Source organism: Parambassis ranga, chromosome 19, assembly GCF_900634625.1.
Source record: "Parambassis ranga chromosome 19, fParRan2.1, whole genome shotgun sequence".
NCBI lineage: Eukaryota > Metazoa > Chordata > Actinopteri > Ambassidae > Parambassis > Parambassis ranga.
The window spans coordinates 13841648-13862517 of NC_041039.1; the positions used below are offsets into that span (position 1 = coordinate 13841648).

The 20870-nt window shown below is 39.6% G+C and overlaps 4 protein-coding genes across 6 annotated transcripts; 2 read left to right on the plus strand and 2 right to left on the minus strand.

The window, feature by feature from the left end:
* Positions 1–393: 393 nt before the first annotated feature.
* Positions 394–6381, minus strand: cib2 (calcium and integrin binding family member 2). Of its 2 annotated transcripts, XM_028431590.1 has the most exons (6): positions 6281–6381; positions 5330–5364; positions 3990–4101; positions 3470–3617; positions 1502–1697; positions 394–970 (listed from the first exon to the last, which is right to left on the minus strand). In XM_028431590.1, the coding sequence occupies exons 1-6, from the start codon at positions 6329–6331 to the stop codon at positions 949–951; spliced, it is 564 nt and encodes a 187-aa protein (XP_028287391.1). In that variant the 5' UTR covers positions 6332–6381; the 3' UTR covers positions 394–948. The 2 variants fall into 2 exon arrangements, with proteins under 2 accessions (XP_028287391.1, XP_028287392.1); XM_028431591.1 differs by lacking the exons at positions 3990–4101; positions 5330–5364 and having other exon boundaries at positions 6281–6331.
* Positions 6382–7464: 1083 nt separating this feature from the next.
* Positions 7465–10512, plus strand: lrrc61 (leucine rich repeat containing 61). The gene is made up of 9 exons (XM_028431584.1): positions 7465–7645; positions 8559–8654; positions 8735–8881; positions 8974–9034; positions 9113–9198; positions 9280–9345; positions 9442–9510; positions 9633–9758; positions 10083–10512. Exons 1-9 carry the CDS (start codon positions 7618–7620, stop codon positions 10187–10189), a joined length of 786 nt encoding a protein of 261 aa, XP_028287385.1. The 5' UTR covers positions 7465–7617; the 3' UTR covers positions 10190–10512.
* A 587-nt stretch (positions 10513–11099) lies between these two features.
* Positions 11100–15369, plus strand: idh3a (isocitrate dehydrogenase (NAD(+)) 3 catalytic subunit alpha). 2 transcript variants are annotated; one of them, XM_028431669.1, is made up of 12 exons: positions 11100–11185; positions 11516–11572; positions 12328–12390; positions 12491–12574; positions 12688–12802; positions 12939–13126; positions 13221–13354; positions 13453–13555; positions 13637–13701; positions 14035–14119; positions 14406–14558; positions 14653–15369. In XM_028431669.1, the coding sequence occupies exons 1-12, from the start codon at positions 11159–11161 to the stop codon at positions 14734–14736; spliced, it is 1158 nt and encodes a 385-aa protein (XP_028287470.1). In that variant the 5' UTR covers positions 11100–11158; the 3' UTR covers positions 14737–15369. The 2 variants fall into 2 exon arrangements, with proteins under 2 accessions (XP_028287470.1, XP_028287471.1); XM_028431670.1 differs by lacking the exon at positions 11516–11572 and having other exon boundaries at positions 11101–11185.
* On the minus strand, positions 15252–19240 carry acsbg1 (acyl-CoA synthetase bubblegum family member 1). Its single transcript, XM_028431668.1, has 14 exons — positions 19103–19240; positions 18661–18728; positions 18304–18572; positions 18115–18203; positions 17899–18019; positions 17742–17822; positions 17519–17668; positions 17243–17419; positions 16982–17163; positions 16654–16887; positions 16363–16580; positions 16075–16214; positions 15671–15917; positions 15252–15582 (listed from the first exon to the last, which is right to left on the minus strand). Exons 1-14 carry the CDS (start codon positions 19147–19149, stop codon positions 15506–15508), a joined length of 2100 nt encoding a protein of 699 aa, XP_028287469.1. The 5' UTR covers positions 19150–19240; the 3' UTR covers positions 15252–15505.
* Positions 19241–20870: the final 1630 nt, after the last annotated feature.

A 20870-nucleotide genomic window follows, 5' to 3' on the forward strand; every position in this document is an offset into this window, starting at 1 on the left:
CAGCTCAGAAACCAGAAACCACAAAGCGTTAATCATCAACCAACATGGCCAAGACCATTTCTTCCTGCTTTCCGTTGAGATTAACTGTGTGTGCAGGATGTAATCATGCTGAGGCAGCTCATTCTTAATGATCAAGACCTGCTTAACAACTTATTACAGCTCAGATGATGGGCCGTGCAGTGGGGCAGTCATTTCCTGATCTTTAGTGTGCACGCTCATTAATCATCATGGGTGGGTGGCTTGAAGTGGGGGGCGGATGTAAATTGCACAAATGCATTTAAAACACACTCAAAGAATACACAGACAAAAACATTTATTCAAAGAGATACACATGAAATACTATAAATATATGTTCAAGTATGGCTGTAACTGTCACCTCATACATGTCTGAGGCAGAAGGTGAAAGCTAGCAAACTGAGTTTAGATGACAAAGCCCTTTGTGTGTAACTGTAGAACAGTAAGATATGATTGTCGTCATGTTCCAGTTCTGCAAGCACAAAAAAAATCACAACAATGCTTTTATAAATATTGCATAGCTCGTAGTTTGCTCATGTATCTGTATGCCCTTGATATCTGTGCTGTGCTTTCATTCACTTACAAATACTGAATGTGTCACTGTAGGAAGACTTCACTAGGAATGATCTCATGTGCAGTATAGGTAGATAAGCTTTTTTATGCATTCTTAAATGTGCTCTTTTCAGATGTGTTTAATTTACACGTTAGCCTTTTTTCCCCTACACAGGTCAAGCCCTTTCATAGGTAGTGAAAGACAGTCATAACATTTTTTGGGAAATCATCTTCTCCCAGTGTGTAGCTGTTAAGCTTTGCATTGATGTTAGGACAGCTGAGGGAGGGACCATGTTTATAAATGTCAGACTGTGCTGTGGTCAGGATGTGGTTCAGATAAATGCCGAGATTCTGATCCTAGGAACTGTCCACGAGGCCCTCTCAGATCCGTATATGAAAGGTACTGGAATATAAAAAAAGGAAGAATATAAGGGAACAGCATTCAAACACACTGTATGCTGTAAACACACAAGAATCAGTAACATTTCAGTGTGTATATAAACTGTGGTGAGGCCCTTTAAATGGAAGTACAGCAACATACAGTTTAACCTTTGTCATCTTTTGTAACATGAAGTGCACCCACTTAAGCAAGTCAGATGTTTGAAGGTACAGTTCCTGAAAATAAATAAATAAATAAATACTGATATTTCGTGCACTTTGTCCATCTACCTGTAGATTGTATAAGTTGTATAAGTTATTGTATAAGTTTGGGGGATATCAATCATACAGATTTCTGCCTTCTCTTCAATGTCACTTGGCTTCTCAAGAAAATTTATATGAGCAAATACATGTAGGAGCTATTTTTGTCCATGTTTCACTGTGCAAAGGCAGCATGCTTCTACTAACAAGACAACAAGCTTGAGCTTGTAACTGGATGTAAACATGAATGGTGCCCTCCTCGGTTGAGACAGTGGATGAACACACAGTTAATTACCTTAAAAAATCTGGAGCTCTGGTTATCATGTTTTCAAAGTCTGCATACGACAGTTTGTTGTCTCCATCCAGGTCTGCCTCTTCAATGGTTTTCTCACACACCAACTCCACCTCCTCGGGAGTCAGCTCCTCCTTTGTCAGCTTATTTAGAGTCTTTTCCAGGTCCTCCTTGCACAGGTAATTATCCACATTATAATCTATGGGGAAAAAAAGGTTATAGCAAATAATGAATTAGAGTTTCCTTTTATTTAGATCAGGGTGGAGAAAAAAAACTCTTGCTTATAATTAGGGCCCGAGCACCGAATGGTGCAAGAGCCCTATTGAAACCCTTAGGATTATTATTTTTTTTCTTTCCCCCCCTTTGATCGCCTTTTTGGGGGCCTTAACATGCCCAAAAACTCACCAAACTGGGTAGAAAAATTCATTTGCCCGAAAAATTTTGAAATTTGCTGACTTTTGAAGCGCACATAGAAAAATGGCTCTATAGCGCCCCCAACGCGTAGCCCCTCTGGCCAGTTTGACACAGGATTATGAAAATTGGCACACATATGTATCACCTCAAGACGCACAAAAAAGTCTCTTGGACCCCCCCTCCAAACCCAACAGGAAGTCCGCCATTTGAGAGTTTGTGGCCATTTTTGGCGATGTGTGACCCTGCTGCAAAACTTTTCACGCCTCGCATACTTCATGGAATTGAGCTGAAACTCACTGTGTCCACTCAGGACACCATAGGGAATAGACGCATTCCAAAACTCTTACAAAAGTCTGACGGTGTGGCCGGGGCGTGGCCTCAAAGTTTGACCATTTCAGAGGAAACAGGAAGTCGCTATAACTTCTGTGTTTACTGTCCGATCTGTACCAAATGTCAGATGTATGATCATAGTCTGACCCTAAACACATCTATACAACAATATTGAGGCTTTGGCAGAGCGCCACCTACTGGCTACACAAAATGTTGTGTTTTCATAGGTTTTTCTGCCTGCCCCCCTGGCCTGTTTTGAGTAGGGTCATGAAAATTGGTACACATGTGTATCACCCCAAGACGCACAAAAAAGTCTCTTGGACCCCCCCTCCAAACCCAACAGGAAGTCCGCAATTTTGAAATTTCTGTTAATTTTTGGCGATTTGTGACCCTCCTACAAAACTTTTCACGCCTCGCATACTTCATCCAAATGAGCTAAAACTCACTGTGTCCACTTAGGACACCATAGGGAATAGACGCATTCCAAAACTCTTACAAAAGTCTGACGGTGTGGCGGGGGCGTGGCCTCGAAGTTGACCATTCGCCATTACAAAGGAACTCCCTGTATTTTTTGCCCTAACGCGTAGCCCCGCTGGCCAGTTTGACACAGGATCATGAAAATTAGCACACATGTGTATCACCCCAAGACGCACAAAAAAGTCTCTTGGACCCCCCCCCTCCAAACCCAACAGGAAGTCCGCCATTTTGACTTTTGTGGCCATTTTGTGCCTATTTGTGACCCTGCTTCAAAACTTTTCACGCCTCGCATACTTCATGCAATTGAGCTGAAATTCACTGTGTCCACTCAGGACACCATAGGGAATAGACGCATTCCAAAACTCTTTCAAAAGTATTACCGTGTGGTGGGGGAGTGGCCTCAAAGTTGACCATTCGCCATTACAAAGGAACTCGCTGTGTTTTATGCAGTACTACCCATATACTTTATGCAATGTGGACAAAATCTTACAGTACTGCCATGGAGCCGAGTCTAAACAGATATATATGCTAATAGGATGATACGGTCATAGCGCCACCTACTGGTAGCAGGAAAGTTTGGTTGTAAACATGTGTTTGTTGTATATCTGTGGAAATGAGAGGAGGAGAGCATAGCACAGGAGAGTATAGGAGACGAGAGCATAGGAGAGAAGACTGCGATGACCCCGCGGATCGCAAGGTGCGCGAGGGCCCGCAATGCTGCTTGCAGCTTTAATATGTTGTTGTTTTTACCATATATTTTAAAGGCATATATGGCCTTGAGTTCTCTGGGAGCCGTTTCACTGAGGACTGAAAACATGTCCACAAATTCATTGAAGCTGAGATTCCCCATCCCATCCTCTGAGAACGACTCCACAATCCGGCTCCGGAATGGGTTTTCCTGGAGGTGAAAAAAGCAGAAAAAGTGTGGTAATGCTGTTACGTAAAAAAATTCCTTTTCTAAAATGTCTTATTCAATTGGCAGAGGAAAAAAATAAAAATAGGGAGGAATAAATCTGTCAGGATAGAGAGGCAGAGCATTTCATGGCACATTAACCTTCATAAACTCCCAGAATGGGCTGTCATACAATCAGATCAGTGACGACGATGGTTAAAAATCCATTCTGTTCTCATAGGAGTGTGTATTGATTAGGTGTTGGTCAACATGAGCAGGCTGTGCTTTGTTTGTGTCCTTGCGGCACAAACTGAAGTAAGAAAACACAGACACAAGCGGTGATTCATTTGGAATAGAGGTGACTGAATGATATTTTACCTTTAATTCTGGCATGTTCACTATCAAGGCTAATGGCAGTTTACAGTCCGGATCGTTGGTGTAGTCCATCGGTACAAGATGTGGAGCCAACTCATGATACCTGCCATGCAATCTGGAATAAAAACAAAATAAAAACAAATTTACCTTAAAACCTTTAATTCATTGTTCAAAGAAAAGTGTCTATAACCTGTGAATAACACATAACACCTGGACAGAACATATCTACAGCTTCCATTTCTTCCTGTCTGCCAGAGCAGAGCCATTCATCAGCTGGGACACTGGCCTTAGAGGACAACTGCACTACAATTAAATTAGATAAACCGTACACGGCTGGAAATGAACAAATAAACCTGCAGACTCTGATCATTTGCATCGTTCGTGCAACTCATGAGGAAGAGATCTGAAACCAATGTTAATGAAGACACACACAAACAGTGAAATCAGGTAGTATTAGTGGATCTGACAGCTGCTGTGTGACCATGAGTGATAACCTCTTTCTCTAATGTTACATAACTGTTGCAGCTGCGGGCAGAAATGAGAGTGTTTTATGAAGGTCATAAAGTGAAGGACCCCATTACGCCCTCTGGCGATGGTCAAGCCACTGCCAGCCACAGAATCAAAGTCAATTCAATATCACAGAGGAGGAACAAGCAACATTCAGACGTCATTGAGAGAATGATGAGAGAACCATGATCCAATACTTCAAAGATGGTTAAAATGAGAAATATTAATAAGAAGTTTTTTAAAAAATAACATTTTTGCTGTTGTTTTCTTCTTTAAATTTTAGATAATTTCAGTAGAGGATACAAATTCCTGCATGTCCTGTCAGAGGGAAAAGAAATCAGACACTGCCGGCTGATGTTATAATGCAACATTTAATTTCTTTAAGTGGTTATTTATCTCATAACATTTAAAGCCACTGACAAAAGATACTGAAATGTGAGCATCACGGGTTCATGCAAATGCAAGTGTCATCAGCTTGTCAAGTGACAGGATAGGATAATGGGATTCCACGAGATGATGATGAATCCCATCCTTATAATGAACTATATTTTCTTCATTTCTTTTGTGTTGAATTTGCACATGTCAGTATAAAGAGAGAAATGTGACACATGTGGAAACAACACCTTGGTCTGAGGTTTCAAACCCTTCTGGATGTGCTGCATGCAGACGTTTCTTGGCTCTGCTCTTGATTGCATGTACATTTGACCCCTGGCATTGTTTTGTTGGTGCACATGTGATGGTTTTATATTTAATCCCAAGTAATATTGAAAATAAGATGTAATTAATACCAGAAAAACACATTTACATGACACACAGTACTGAAAGATATGTCTTACCGCAGAATTTCTTTGCGAGTGAAAAACGTACAGTCCTGCAGAGAGACAAAAAACAGCAACACAAACATGAGTAATATCATCTTGACAGGAGACTATGCTTTATGGAAAACTGTAAGGCACAATTAACAATAATTTGCATAAAATGGAAATGTCTGCAAGTGTGAGTCATATGAAAATATTACAGTTCCCCTGAAGTAACATGAGGAGCCATTACTGTAAAACAGCAGCTGAGGTGTCTGCTTTCTCCTAAATGATGGTGATGTGTGTGAGTACACGAGGGAACATGATCCGCTGTTGTCTGACATGCATGTGTTGGCACACGCATTATCCGACAGCCCCACCAGAGTCACCTCCATTTACTATTGTTGCTTTGTGTCCCAGTCCTGTCTGAGCTGTGCTCCTGGGTGTAAGAAGCAGAGCACAGTCAGCTGAGACGGTGTGTGATTAACCTTTTCTATAAACCAACCTCAGCTGATTGTACACCTTTAAATTTTTAATTCAAAAAATTCAATATGAACTCTATGGACACAGAACTACAAGACAAGCATTTTTGAGAGTACAGCTGGAGTAACCAGAGAGGCTCTTGAGAACCACACTGTTTCCTGAGAGTAGTGTTTCACAGCATATCACACTGGCTTAGCATTAATTATTAAGTCCACACCTCAATCACATGATAAACCTGTGCACACCAAGATGTCTGTCTTCATGGAGAAAACCTGGATTGTTGTTACAGGGAACAAAAGGTCACATCTTCTCAAATGATGAGAAGCCCCAGTTTGCAATGAAATCAAAACCCTGTGCTGCTCTCAGCTATCAAGACTGTGTCAATATTTAAACAGGGAAGTCATCAGTATATATCATAAAGGGATAAATGGATTAAGAAATAAAAAAATAACTAAGTTTGAACCTCTTCCAGCGGGTATAAACACAATAGAAAGCATGCAAGCTTACCTGATAAGCATCAAGTTGCTCGTCTGTAAAGATTGTTTGTTTATTACCCATCTCTATCAAGTAATTTGTTGCTTATACACATTTACAGCACTGAACGTCCGAAACCTTTCATCAGTGTTGAAAGGCATTTAGGGGCTCCGCGGGGTCCAAAGTGTCTCCGCACAAAGGATGAGCTGCTATGGATGCAAACTCCTAAAACATGTAGCTGATGTCCCTCCAGAAGGAGTCCGCCATGACTGGAAACCGTGCAGGATGCAATCGTAGAGGCAATCGTAGAGGAAAAAAAACACAGGAAAAAAAACAAATAAATATCCCAAACAGCAGGAGTTATATCGGAGCCAGCGGTTATTGTTGTTGTTGTCTGCACACTGCAAACTGATCTGCCGCTGCTCCTTAAGAGGCACCCAGGTGGTGTCCACAGGAGTCCAAGCAAACCAATGAGACTGCAGGGAAATAAATAAATAAATAAACACGGGCTACAACCTGCCTATGATGATGTAACTAGTCCAGAGTGTAATAAACCCAGATTATTCTTTTTAATGGCTCATTAGATCTGTAATGTAATGTAATGCACACAGATGTTTCCTTTAAATAATTTGTATTGCAGCTTATTCAAATTAAGGAGCTACAATATTTCACACAGAGAGTCTTCGCCTCCATAATGTGAAATTTAGTCACTATAATTTAGTCAATGGAATATCAATACAATAATGAATAGGTACAAATCAGTTTCAGTTCTTGTTTGAAAATAGACTTTTGCATAACAATGCAACCTTATAACATGTTTATAACAACACCCTTTTGATTCGCCCATCTCCTCTTTTTATTAAATCAGAAATACATAATAAATTATAATTGCATGAGCATGCTCATTGTCACTTTGAGTTTTAATTATCGAGTTGCACAAATTTACATAAATCCATTTCAAAATCACAGAAAAAATAAAAAACAAATGTTTTCCGGCGGTGCTGTAACGAGAATAAAACTTTTAATTGGGACAAAAAACCTGTTGCACCACAGATGCAACATCTAACGAAAACCGGAGCATTTTCCCCACAGTCACGTCCTCTTCTAACACCGTGCTGCCGCCTGTCTGCTTCGCCTCTGCTGCTGCTGCTGCTGCTGAGCTGCGGACATTGATGGTCCGTCTCATCCACCTGCGTGCTATTAACAGCACCGCAGCAGTACTGGGAGTGTGTCCTGTCTACACCCCAGGACAGAAGACAAATCCTCATTCTCTTTCTAAACAGCCCCCCACCTCGTCTTCACACTGCACTGGTAGAATTGGTGGCTCTGTGTTGTGGTAGGGAGCTTTGTGAGTAGCAAAGTTGCGCAGGATGGATTTAAAGCGAGAGAAAGACCAAGGTAAGTTGTGATGGGTAGCTTGTTGCTATGTCGCTATGCTAGCCACTAGCGGCTTATGCTAGCTAGCAGAACTAAAGATGCTGACAACCTATTGCCTGTTAAACAATAGTTATTTATATTTATATATATATCACAAGATAAAAACGAGGGGCAACTATTGTATCTTTAAATAACCCACCCACTTTCATCCAGATGAATCACTCTCATGAATACACGCAGCCTCTACGAAGGGCGCTTCTAGCTAGCATAAGGCAGCTGCCAACATTAGCTAACATTATTTATCGCCAGTACGAAGGAAACATCTTTATGTCAGCAGGTGCAGTGCAAGGTGCGTTTACTCATCCCACCCACTACAGTCATATGGAGCAGCGGTGTTATACACAGTGTCTGCTAGTCCCTGTGCGCTTAATTAAGTAGTGCAAATATATCAGAGGTAATGTAAAGGTTAAAAAGATAAAAGGATAAAATGGGAGTAAAATTAAAAAAAAGTCCAGCATCATTATCTCTGTTTAACCTCGTTTCCTCTCAGTGACGCTCTTCTCAGGGAGTGGGAAAGGTTTATTTGAGTCCTGATGCAGCCTTAGGAAATGAACCCAAATATAACTCCCTTAGTTTCAATGTGACTAGGGAAACAATACACACACAGAGCAGCACAGATGCCTCTGTGTGACCCTTTTCCTCCGTAACTGGCTCAACATGCTGCCAGATATTCAGTTCCTGCTCTGCTTGAGTTGGTTTTTCCATATTTAGAGGACTGCAGGAGTTATTTGCTTAGTGCACAGTAAACAGAACAGACATGAGGCTTCAGGCACTGTCTTCTGCAATGCTGACTCACAAATAAGGAGTTTGTTGGATTGTATTGCTTCTGTACACAATTGTTCTGCTGCAGTCTTGGGTCTCTTGTTTCTTTCAGATACAGATGTTGAGAAGATAACTGCTGTGCTGCTGAAGTCCCGTACAGGAGAATTTGATTTGGAGTCTATATTGTTTCTCAAATTGAGAGGTCTTGGTAAGGGGAACATAATATATTTGTATTTAATTGTGAGAATATTACAGTATTGTTTATTATTTTTTTTTACTGTGCATCAGGTATACACGATCTTGGATGCATTGGTGAATGTATGAATTTGGAGAGACTGGACCTTTCTGGAAATAATATTACTAATTTAGGTCCTCTAGCGTTTCTTCGGCTTCTTTCTGTGCTGAATTTGTCAGCCAACAGGATCTCTAATTTAGGTAAGGTTTCAGGGGCAGAAAAAAAGACTTTGTTTCTCTGCTGTATGATTTTAATCTCCCTTTGAAATATATTTCTGCTTTTGTATTCCCAGAGCCTTTGCGCAGTTGTGACAGTTTACAGAATTTAAACTTGGCTGGTAACGTCATATGCAGGTATATAAGCACAGACCTTTCTCTAATGTTGAGTCTATCAAAGACTGTGTGTGATGATATGCCCTGTGTTTTCTGCAGCACTGACAACCTGCACTGCATTGTTTCTTTGCGAAAGCTGGAAAATATACGACTTAAAGACAACACGTATAATTACTCTAATCCAGGTAATTCTCGTCGACTTTTATTTGATTCCAGTGGATAGAAAATGTTCATCAGTGAACTCACAATACGTGTCTTTATGTCAGTGTGCAGGAACTCATCATACAGAACTACAGTTCTTGAGATGTTCCCCCACATCAAGGTGCTGGATGGTAAGATGTATTACTTAACTGAACATTGTTTCTTGGGTAGTGGAGTTAGGATTTGGTGTGTTATGCATGTGTTTCTTTAATATGTTTGCATTTCAGGTGAAAGAGTTGTCGGACGTGGGAGTGACTTGTACCAGCTATGCAAAGACATAGATGATACCATCAAAGGTACATTTTTCAACAAATATTCCAGTCTAATATATTTAGCAGTATAACTGTCATCTGCCTGCAGTTGCATTTTTTTCCATTTGATTTATGTATTCTTCTTTTTTCTCTTTATACACGATTAGCTGGTTTATACAAGAATGGACAACTTACTGAACATCCGGATTGCAAGCCATGGGTGGAGGATAATTACTGGGAGATGAAGAGATCAAACAACGCCATTATTGAAGAAGCCTACAAACAGTTTAACGGTAACAGGTGTCTTGGATACATCCACCCGAACACATTTGTGTTTTGAATTAAAACCTAACCAACCCTGCTTTTTGGGACACGCCCACTTTTGAGGGTCACACACATTCACATAAAAGGATGCATCCTGGCTAAAACCAGGCCAGCATTTTCAGATGTCTCTTTGTAAAAGTTGTGAAGTTGTGTGGCAAAAAAAGAACAAATGTTGTGTAATTTAAACCAAAATGGATTTGTCTGAGTATTGCCTTCAAGAAAAGTGTTGCATGTGATGTAACCAGTTGTGCTGGATTTACTGTGATCTAACATTTATTTCTTCTTTTCTACAGACGTTCTTCATGAATGCAGACTCCTCAATAACCGGGCCACTCATGTCATTTCCCAAACTGAAAAATCTATGAGCCTGAAGAAGCAGCCAAAGCAATACGCCATCTGAATCGACATGTTTGTGGACACGCCTGTGCGCAATATTCAGCGACTTTTTTTGTTGTGACATACCATGAACTAATGTACTGTAGGTTTTTTCAAGTTACCATGCTATATATCCAAATGCTTGTTAACAGCTATTGCCAAACACATGCTCTGTGTTGCAGTGTGTGGCATTTGTTGAAACTGTATACATCCTATGCATTGGGTGCAGAAAGAAACATGTAGGTGGTTTGAAAATCTTTACCCATACTGATGCCTTTCAGTTAGGTTCAAAGATGTCTTTACTTGCACAATGTGCATTTTTTTTAAACCATGTAGCCTGCATTATGCTAAGAGCCATGCTGCTTAAAATTTCTATAACATTTCAGTGATTAAAAGCTTTTTCTCATTTTACATTGCTGGATGTCTGGGGAGGTAATATGTCCCATGCTGTATGCTTTTATTGTAAGTTAAATCTTTGCAAAAACAAGTGATTGAATGATTGTTGCAGCGGTTTTTACTTGTTTTATACCATAATGTTTACTATGTGTACAACCTACTTGCTGAAAACAAATGCTTACGAAAATAAATAATTTTGGACAACTGATAACATTGTTGTACATTGCACATACAAAGAGACTGTAAGTAGTCCACAAGCGCCACCTACTGGTATTAGTTTTCCTGCATTTGTCACGTTTCATATTTTAAAAAGTATTTTTCTTCCACGTCGTAAGGCTACTTCCGGAAGACTTCAGAGTAAGAGCTGAAAGAGTCCGGTCATTTATGTTGCATTTAATAGAAAATATCAAAAGACGAATACAATGTATGAGACGATAGTACGATGGGACTAAAACAATTAATTAAAGATGTTGTGAGCTCTTGTGTAATTGTATCGAATATAAATTTGTTTTGAAAAACAACGGAAATCCGCTTTGTAACGTTAGCTTGACAATTGCTGCGGCTCCGCTCCTGCTGAATCGACCTTGGCTAGCTCAGGATGGCAGGAAGTGCCTGGAGGTCAGCGGTATGTACGCCTAAAAACATGCAACATGTTTTTAACCAAATGCATGACATTTTGTTTCAATGCATCATCTAACGTATAAACATGAGACTGTGTCACACAGTCACACACTGTAGGCGTATAAGAGCCAGAGCACAATGCTACTACTTAGCTAGGTTCTAGCACATAAGCTACTTCCTGGTAGTTACTATAGTAACCTCACTATTAACTGCTATTTAGCTTGCGTAAAGTGCATGTTTTAACTCAGAAGATGCTGTATTTTAGAGTTGATTGCACAAGTAATACATTTTCTGTTAAAGCTAAGTCATGGCAACACATGTCTATCGTCTACAGATTCTTAATCTGCTAAGAAACTTGGGTTTTTCGATCAGTGGCAAGGATAAAATCAAAGTAAGTTATATATACGTAACTATTAAAATGTTGACTATCCTTGCTGCGCTGGCAAAAGAGCTAGTTGGCATCTCCCTCAGTAGTCATGTTATAGACTACAACCTTGGAACAGGGTCTTTTGCCACCCTTTTCAAGGCTCTCCTTGATGTTGCACATTGGCAGATGCTACCACCTGAGCCGAGACTACTTGTGTAGCCCATAGACCGTAGGTGTAGCCACGATGACAATGACACAGGCCCCGAAATCGTGATGATCAGCCAAAATTTGAATAATACTCTTATATTGTTCATGGTAAAAGTTAAAGCCTCCACACACTTTACTGTTTATCAAGGACTAGCAGTTCCTTTATTAACAACACCTACTACCTATCTTACTATCAAGGTTTACTGTCCATCCAGAGATTAACAACCCCTTGAGCTTTTCATGTGATTGCTATGCTTAACATACTGACAACTTCACTTGAGTGACCAGAGATTGGCATGGCAATACAATTGTGTGACATTCTGATCAAAGAAAACATTACAAAACAGTTGTAATTCACTGTGTTGTATTGCTATGAAGGACAGCCTGAAATTGTTTGGTCATTCTAGTAATGTTACATACTACAGTATGTTCTATTAATATCTATGTTTTTAATGTTTTTTTATTGTCAGAAATGCATATCAGAGGTCTATCTGGGGCTGTTTATTCTGTCAAAGTGAGAGATAATGTTAGGCAACAAGTGTGTGATGTGCATGGGCCCTTTTGATCGGCAGGTGTCACGAGCAGTTGGCGCTTTGAAGAATGATACTACACAAGCCAGGACTTTCGTCCGTGGGGTATGTATCCATTTTTTCCTCTTGAAAGATTTCTCCTGTAAGTACCTGCTAGAATTACATTTAAACTAACTGTTAGTGTGTCTTTCCTCATGCCTCACAGATGCAAACTGTAACTTTAATCCCTGGTGATGGAATTGGTCCAGAGATCTCCGCTGCCGTTATGAAGATATTTGAAGCAGCTAAGGTTAGTGCCTAAAATAATAAGTTTGTATTGATACTCCCAACACAAATCAGACCAAAATAGAGCTTCGATAAAATCTGCATAATAGTTAAGTTAATTTAATACTCTGGATCTAGGCACCTATTCAGTGGGAAGAGAGAAATGTTACAGCCATTCAAGGACCTGGTGGAAAGTGGATGATTCCTCCAGATGCCAAAGAGTCAATGGACAGAAACAAAATTGGCCTTAAAGGTAACATGCTCCTTGTACTTCTATTACATAAAAAATAGGCTGATATACTTGGATATGCCTAATGTTGATCATCATCATGACCAAATCTCTAACAAAGCTTCTCATTAATAACTTATTATGACATAACAATCTACAGGTCCTTTGAAGACACCAATAGCTGCGGGCCATCCCTCCATGAACCTGCTTCTGAGGAAAACCTTTGACCTGTATGCTAATGTGCGCCCCTGTGTGTCTATTGAGGGCTATAAAACCCCCTACACTGATGTAAACCTGGTTACCATCAGGGAAAACACTGAAGGAGAGTACAGTGGGATTGAGCATGTGGTAAGATCCTTCAACTACACAGTATTTTTCTTGTTGTCTAAGGTGTAACAATCAGATTTTTAGTCACATTTCCTGCTCTTACCTGTCATTGCAGATTGTTGATGGAGTTGTACAAAGTATTAAGCTTATTACAGAACAAGCAAGCCAGCGCATTGCAGAGTATGCTTTTGAATATGCAAGGAACAATCAAAGGGCCAGTGTTACTGCTGTTCATAAGGCAAATATCATGTAAGTTATATTCAGCAGAATCTGAAACCATTTTTTTTTTTTGAAAAACCATTTGAAACTATTTCCTGAAATTAACCACTGATCACATTTTTCAAAAGGCGTATGTCGGATGGGCTTTTTCTAAGAAAATGCAGAGAAGCTGCTGAAAAGCACAAAGATGTAAAGTTCACTGAGATGTACCTGGATACTGTGTGTCTTAACGTAAGTTCCAATAGCTTTAAATAGATAGAAAGCATTGTGTTTTTGCTTCTTTTACATCTCTCTGTCTATACACCCTTACAGATGGTACAGGATCCCACACAGTTTGACGTACTTGTAATGCCAAATTTGTATGGAGATATCTTGAGGTATGAAGGCATCACTAGTAAATCTTAAACGTAAATCTGGGCAAGACCTTTAACCCTAAGTTGCTATACGAAAGGATACATGTGAAGTAGTGTTAAGTACTTTAGGTAGGAAGAAAAGCACTATGGCAATGCAGACCATATATTTAAAAATGATGTGTAGTAACTATGAGAACTGTTCAAACTGTAATTAATCAAAGACAGATAAGCTGAAACATTAACAAAACACTGAAGATGATACATATCAGCAAATCATTTGCAAATCAATTTGATCACCAATGTCAATATATTCTCAAAAACATATCTGAAGCTAGCATGGTGTGTTTTTAATTACAGTGATCTTTGTGCTGGATTAATCGGAGGTCTTGGAGTGACTCCCAGTGGGAACATTGGCGCCAACGGTGTGGCCATATTTGAGTCGGTATGTCATCTGCCAGGCACACTTTTTTTCTATCAATCACGCTAATGAAAAAGTGAATAGATAAATTTGTACATCAGAATCACTATAGTTTGTGAAGGCTGGTGTGTAAATACTTTTCATTTTAGAACCTGAAATATTTTAGTATTCAATATTTTCAATTCATTTAGAATCAGCTTTTTGTAATCATGCATCACTAGTGTAGAGCAGTTAGTGATGGCATTTAAACCTGTGGTGTTTACAGAAGCATCCTCCACACTGATTGATTATTATTAATGTGTCCTGTCAGGTTCATGGGACTGCCCCAGATATAGCAGGAAAAGACATGGCAAACCCCACTGCCCTGCTGCTCAGTGCAGTCATGATGCTGCGGCACATGGGGCTGCATGCCCATGCCGAGAAGATCCAAACTGCCTGTTTTGACATCATTCGAGACAAAAAGGTAATCTATTTTTTTTAGAAATGCAATTGTAGGTATATAGCATGTTCTTGTTTTATACCAGATTTATAATGTTTTTTTTTAATCCATCTTCAAGGTTCTAACAAAAGACCTAGGAGGAAACTCCAAGTGCTCAGAGTTCACAGAAGCAATATGTCAAAGGGTTCGCGATATGGACTAAACAGATGCTACTGAGACCAGGAGTCAGGAAGTTAGGCTTTATCATATCTTGTTGTATCTGCAGATTTTAACCAAAACATGTATTTAAAGAAAAATGTTTTTTTTCTCTGCACACTCCAAAAGGTGGTCTTAACACATTGGACCAAGAGTTTCTGTGTACATATTCGATCTGTTGTGAAAATCATGTGTTTATTGCCGTTCATGTGTTGGACATTATTTATGAACATTCAGTCCCTGTGATCACTTGAGAAACAATTGTCTGTTACAAGTAAAATTCTTCAGTCATGTTCATGCATGTTTATGCTGTTACAAAACAGACAAATGAACATAATCAGCACATTTTGCACTAAACATGTTTTTCTTGCTGCAGATGAATGTATTACGGAAAACTGACAGAAATGCTACACTGTACTAAGGCCTCTCAGCTGCTGTGACTGATGCTGGAAAATGTTACATCCATGTTTTTATGGTACAGAACATATAATAGAATTCACTAGAAAATATACAATTGTCTGACACTGGTTTCATTTTAAAAAAAGTAAAGATAAAGTATTGGCTATGGAAAAGTCAAGAGTATTATAATACAACATATTATTCACTATTTAAAATATTATGAAATAAAAACATATTTAAACAAAAAGTATGGTCCTGCTATTAGTTTTGTATTTTGTAAACCAAATGAATTTAATTTCATTGCATATCCACAGGAGTGATCAGATGTGTGTAAGTGACATGTGATTTCATATACAGTAATAACTCATGACTTAACACTATTCCTGATAAAGGCTCTCTATGACTTTGTGGTACATCTCTAAGACGACAGGGCGACGAAGCTTCATTGTTGGACCTAGAATGAGAAAATGATGATGTACGTTACAGAACTGCTGTGCATTGAATCTACAAAGCATCTTTGTAGTATAAAATCTTCATTTGACCTAGCTCTCCTCCAGAAACAGAGAAATCCTTCTTCAGTATAGTCCACTTCTGTATGCACTGGGCATTGGAGGTGGCTGCAGAGTTGACCCTGTCGATTCCCTCTTGAATTGCCCGGTACACGTCTTTGTCACTTCCTCCCGTTATGTCAGACACTTTGGTTGCTTGGCTGCCTAGCTGTTTGCAAAACTCCACAGCCTCCGTACTCAGATCGTCTGTCAGCTCCATAGTTTCCATATTGCTGCAACACTGACACAAAGAATTAAATCTGAAACATCACATATTTTATTTATAAATCATGATAACAGGTTACAACAGGTTGTCTTGCTTGATTTATAGGTGAAGAAAAATACAGAAAAATACATAATTTAAGTGCTGTGGTCCCTGCTGCTGTGAAAATGATTACCTTTAATGTTAATAGAATGGACAAGAACTTCCTCTTGTCTCCAATCAGCATGGCATTGCTGATGATGGGTAGCTCCTTCTTTACAGCCTCCTCTATGGGAACAGGGGGAATATTCTCCCCTCCAGCTGTGATGATCAACTCTAAATGGAACAAAAGAGGGCACCCTGACATTTTAGCTGCCTCATATCAAGATAAAGGACCCATATCTCCTAACCAGAACAGCACGCTCTGTACTCAACACTTTATTTCCCTCAAATTATAAGACTTTTTTTTCTTTGTTAGCAATACCTTTGATTCGTCCTGTGATGTATAAGAAACCCTCTTCGTCAACCTTTCCCAAATCTCCAGAATGGAGCCATCCGTCTTCATCCAAAGCTTCTCTTGTTTTGTCCTCCATGTTCAGATAACCCATAAAAATGTTGCGTCCCCAAAAGCAAATTTCACCTGTCCCTTCAGAGTCTACATCAGCCATTTTGTAGCGACAGCCAGGCACCACCTTACCACAGCTACATGTCAGAAAAAGAATACTCAGAAGACTAAGAATTGCATTTGCACCACACCATGTATTTGAATTTGTACCTTGGTAGCTTGTAAGCTTTAGGACCTGACATGAAGTGAGGTCCCGAGCTCTCACTCATGCCATACGCCTCATACAAGCCGATGTTCAGGCTCAGGAAAAACTGCACCGTTTCACTACCGATTGGTGCAGCTCCAGAGAAGAACTTCTGACAGCAGGACAGGCCCAGCTCAGCCCGAAGCTTCTGCAGAACAAGGCTGTCTGCCACTGAGAAGAGGAACGGTTTCTCTCCATCCCTAAAAAATAAAACTGTATTATTTATCGAATCAAAACATACTGTTTAAAATCCATCATCCATGTTTTAGATTATGTTTTTTTATATAAACATACTTTTGCACACCCTTTTGATTGGTGTCTAGACTGACTGACATTGCCCACATCACCAGTTTCTTTTTCATGTATCCACACTGACTAATTGCCTGTTTTATCTTCTCCATCATTTTCTCCCACACCCGCGGGACACCCATGTGGGATGTAGGACAAACCTCTCTCAGTGTAGTTACCAGGCTTCCCTATAGAGAGAACAAGCTGGGACTTAAAACAAATTAAATAAATTTAAATGTAGATGGCAAAAGCATTTCAACTTTTCACCTTTAAGGCATCCGGCTGTGCAAAGTATACCAGCTCGCCCCACTGAATTCCTGCCCAAAGGTCATAAATCTGAGCAGCAATGTGGCTGAGAGGCAGGTAACTCACGAGGGACTCCTGTTTTGTGTCAGCCGGCTGCATGTCTCCAGCCCTGCTGGCATAATTGGCAGTCCACGTGATCTGTAGATTCAACACAAGAAAATAAAATCCTTGTTTTAACACGTGCCACCAAGCATAACGCTGTAAGTACGTATTAACAATAGTCCCATAGAAGCTTACATTGTCATGACTTAACATGACTCCTTTTGGCTTGCCAGTAGTGCCAGATGTGTAGATCAGGACGCAGCACTGGTTGGCTTTCTGACTGCTGATGATGTCTTCTAGTTGTTTATCAGGAACATCCAGACCTAGTTCCATGAACTCCTCCCACTAAACAGCAATACACACCTTAAAAACACAGCCTACAGATGTCGTGACCTGTACCATGTGAGGATGGACTTACAGAGTACAGATTTGAGATCTTCTGCTGGAGCTGACCACTGTACTGCACTACGGCTTTCAAATGGGGAAGTTTGTCCCATATCTATGGCAGCAAGTGGAGGAAACTAACCAGTGTGTTTTGACTGTGAATATAAATGTGCATATAACAATGAAAGCACCTGCAATATCTTATCCAGCTGCTTTTGGTTTTCTACCACCAGGATGTCAGCTTTGGAATCACTGGCCACATAGTGACAAGCCTCTGGTGAGTTGGTGGCATAAATCCCAGTCATTATCCCACTGTAAGAAACACAACAGGTTATTACAGCATTAGGACAAAGAGCACATTAGGAGCTACTGTGTTATTTGTTGCATGTAGGATGTGTATTTCTCACCCTGCCATGATAGCACCGACCGCAGAGAAGAACCACTCTGCTGAATTGAATCCTAGTATTGCCACTCCATGGAAACGCTGCAAACCAAGCTGCACACATCAACACAATTTTAGTCATTTCTTTTTTTAAACTATTATTGTATTACTTTTAATATACTAAAAAGGGCAGTTTTCTTCTTGGATAGTGCACCTTTATAAAGCTCTTAGCTGCTCTCCGGCAGAACTGATAATACTCTGAGAAAGTTATCTTTTCCCATTTGTTGTTCTTCTTGCTGCCAAGTGCGTACATGTTTCCATATTTTTCAACTGAAGCTTTGAACATCTGATGAACCGTGATCGCATCCTCTGCACATCCGTCTTCTATTCTCAGCCTGACTGCGCTTCTCACATCAGTGGTCCAAAGAGAATGAGCTGGAGCAAGAGAAGTGCCGGAAAACTCCTCCTCTGTACTTTTATTTCCTGGGATTAAAGAAAAACTAAAGTCAGGAAAAGTCTTACATCTGTGAAGCTCTTCTCATTCAGTGGTACCTTTGTGCTCTTTACTCACCTGCAGAACTAAGCCTGTCACTGTCTGTATGCACGCGTGCCATCGACTTCTGAGTTGACGACACCACACTGAATTACAAAGAGGAAACATGGGCTCATGTACGGTCCGCATGATGTTCTGGCACTGGTTTGTGTTGCTGTTTTCATTTCATCACATGGGTCTTATTTCCAGCTTCATTGTTGACCAAACACAAAGCTTTTGGCAGAGCTGAAGCCATTTTGTTTAGTTTGACAGTGTATATTCATTGAGAGCCAATACTGTGTTTGCTTTCACTCATTTAAATCCATACATACACAAACTGCACAATTAAGTGATTAGTTACATCAACTTTCTGTTTCCTTTCAATTTCATCCCACAGGCTCTCCCAAGTAAGGGTATCTGGGCAAATACTGATATATTGAACAGTACAGAAAAACAGAGAGGTACTTTTTAAATTGCTTACCCATCCTTAGGTTGACCAATGGCATTGCCTTCATCAGGAAACAGCATAGTTAGCTGTAGATCATGTACCAAAAGACACTTCAGACTGATAGGGAAAAGTCACCAGCTGAAGACATCCAGTCCAACGAATCTTATGAAGTCAAAACAGTAGTGAAAGAGATCGGAAAGACTCTGTGTACTGCAGTAGACCACTCCACAGGACCATGTGCTGAATTTAAAGTAGCTCAGTCTTTTCTTATGTTAAACAGTATTCTTACATAAAACTGTCACTGAGAGGCAGAAAGAAAGAAATTAAGTCATCACACTTTAAATGCTGATCATCACAAGACTGTTGCATAGTGCATTAGTAATTTTAAAGTGACTACACTGAAAGCAGGTAAACTAATCTTAGTCTTTTTGCAAGTAAAATCTCTGATTATTTTTGCACAACAGTGCCACCCAATGGGATTAAAGGGGGATGTTCTGCATAGACTTATCTATAAGAAATAACAAAAAAATACATTGAAATTGCAGGGTTACACCTTCATCTGTGCACGGTATGTCTTGCAACTGTTCATATTCAATGTTTCCTACAAAAGCAGGCGTGTGTTATTATTACAGCAAAAGTACCAAAGCGTACTGTATTACAGCACGGATTCTTCTTACAGATTCTTTGCCTCGCTGAAAGTAAATATGGATGCAGTAGAAGTTTCTGAGCACCAGAGAGTGCCAGACAATGAATGTCTAGGCAGCAAATGGACATGACAGCTCAGTATCAAACACAGCATGTTATCATGTTTGGTTATTATATGTTACATTAAACTTTGTGAGATACTGCACTGGGTCGAGGTCTCTGGAGGCCCACTCATGTTATTACAAAGACTCAAAATCAACTGTTTCAGTTTCAATATTTCGAAAGGTTTATCATAAATATGCTGCACAGTATTATGTTTAATGTTATTCTAAAAATGTGATGAATCATTGCATGATTGTATGACTCTACATTTAAAGCTCATAGCTAAATTACTTTAGCTAAGTAACCTACTCGACATTGAAACTACATCCGACTTGTTTTGTTGAGTTTCTAGTATATCACTCTTGTGTGTGATGATCAGTGTGTGTGGTGTCAATCAGAACAAGGCAGGACGAAGAAAGAGGGGATCGAACATTTATTTACCCTTATTAAAAGTCACAATAAAACCAACCATAACATCTTCAAACGATAGAAAAATAAAGAGAACCAAAAATATCGGCCAAAACATATTTACAGAGACAGTTTGCAGATAAAAAGCTCACATTTTGTACACAATTCCAACCCCTCATAAACTCTGAAATGTGAACACTGCAATACTTAGAAGCTAGAATGTGGTTTGAGCCAGAAAAGGAATCAAAATGCACGAAAAGAAAACATAGCTCTTTTGTCCACCTCCCCTCCTCGATTTGCACTTTTCTATACATGACAAAATACTTGAAATTTGGGGGTAAAACATATGTAGAATTCTAAAAATTAATAAGATCATTTGAAAGGTTTATGTGTCCATACAACAGTAACAGTCCTCCTCCACTGCCTTGGCTTCTCCCTCAGGTGCAGGAGCAGTGCAAGTAATATATTAAAATAAGGATTCAGAATTCAGAAATGTATAGATTAAAGCTTACTTCATTGTTCAGTGATCAAGAGATACTCTGATTTCTACTGGCAACAGTTTTCTAATTTAAGGCAAGGCAAGGCAAGCTTTATTTATATAGCACCATTCATACACAAGGCAATTCAGAGTGCTTTACATAAGATT

What these genes read in the sequence shown, in the direction of transcription:
- cib2 (XM_028431590.1), bottom strand. Translation starts at nt 6,331, where the DNA reads ATGGGTAATAAACAAACAATCTTTACAGACGAGCAACTTGATGCTTAT. An exon ending in AGCAACTTGATGCTTATCAG is followed by an intron (nt 5,365 to 6,280) that starts GTAAGCTTGCAT and finishes GTCTCTCTGCAG; the next exon opens with GACTGTACGTTTTTCACTCG. An exon ending in ACTCGCAAAGAAATTCTGCG is followed by an intron (nt 4,102 to 5,329) that starts GTAAGACATATC and finishes TTTTTATTCCAG; the next exon opens with ATTGCATGGCAGGTATCATG.
- idh3a (XM_028431669.1), top strand. Translation starts at nt 11,159, where the DNA reads ATGGCAGGAAGTGCCTGGAGGTCAGCG. An exon ending in GTGGCAAGGATAAAATCAAA is followed by an intron (nt 11,573 to 12,327) that starts GTAAGTTATATA and finishes TTTGATCGGCAG; the next exon opens with GTGTCACGAGCAGTTGGCGC. An exon ending in AGATATTTGAAGCAGCTAAG is followed by an intron (nt 12,575 to 12,687) that starts GTTAGTGCCTAA and finishes CTCTGGATCTAG; the next exon opens with GCACCTATTCAGTGGGAAGA.
- lrrc61 (XM_028431584.1), top strand. Translation starts at nt 7,618, where the DNA reads ATGGATTTAAAGCGAGAGAAAGACCAAG. An exon ending in CCACATCAAGGTGCTGGATG is followed by an intron (nt 9,346 to 9,441) that starts GTAAGATGTATT and finishes TTTGCATTTCAG; the next exon opens with GTGAAAGAGTTGTCGGACGT. An exon ending in AGCCTACAAACAGTTTAACG is followed by an intron (nt 9,759 to 10,082) that starts GTAACAGGTGTC and finishes TCTTTTCTACAG; the next exon opens with ACGTTCTTCATGAATGCAGA.
- acsbg1 (XM_028431668.1), bottom strand. Translation starts at nt 19,149, where the DNA reads ATGCTGTTTCCTGATGAAGGCAATGCCATTGGTCAACCTAAGGATGG. An exon ending in GTCGGTGCTATCATGGCAGG is followed by an intron (nt 18,020 to 18,114) that starts GTGAGAAATACA and finishes TGTTTCTTACAG; the next exon opens with TGGGATAATGACTGGGATTT. An exon ending in CCATTCTATTAACATTAAAG is followed by an intron (nt 15,918 to 16,074) that starts GTAATCATTTTC and finishes TCTTTGTGTCAG; the next exon opens with TGTTGCAGCAATATGGAAAC.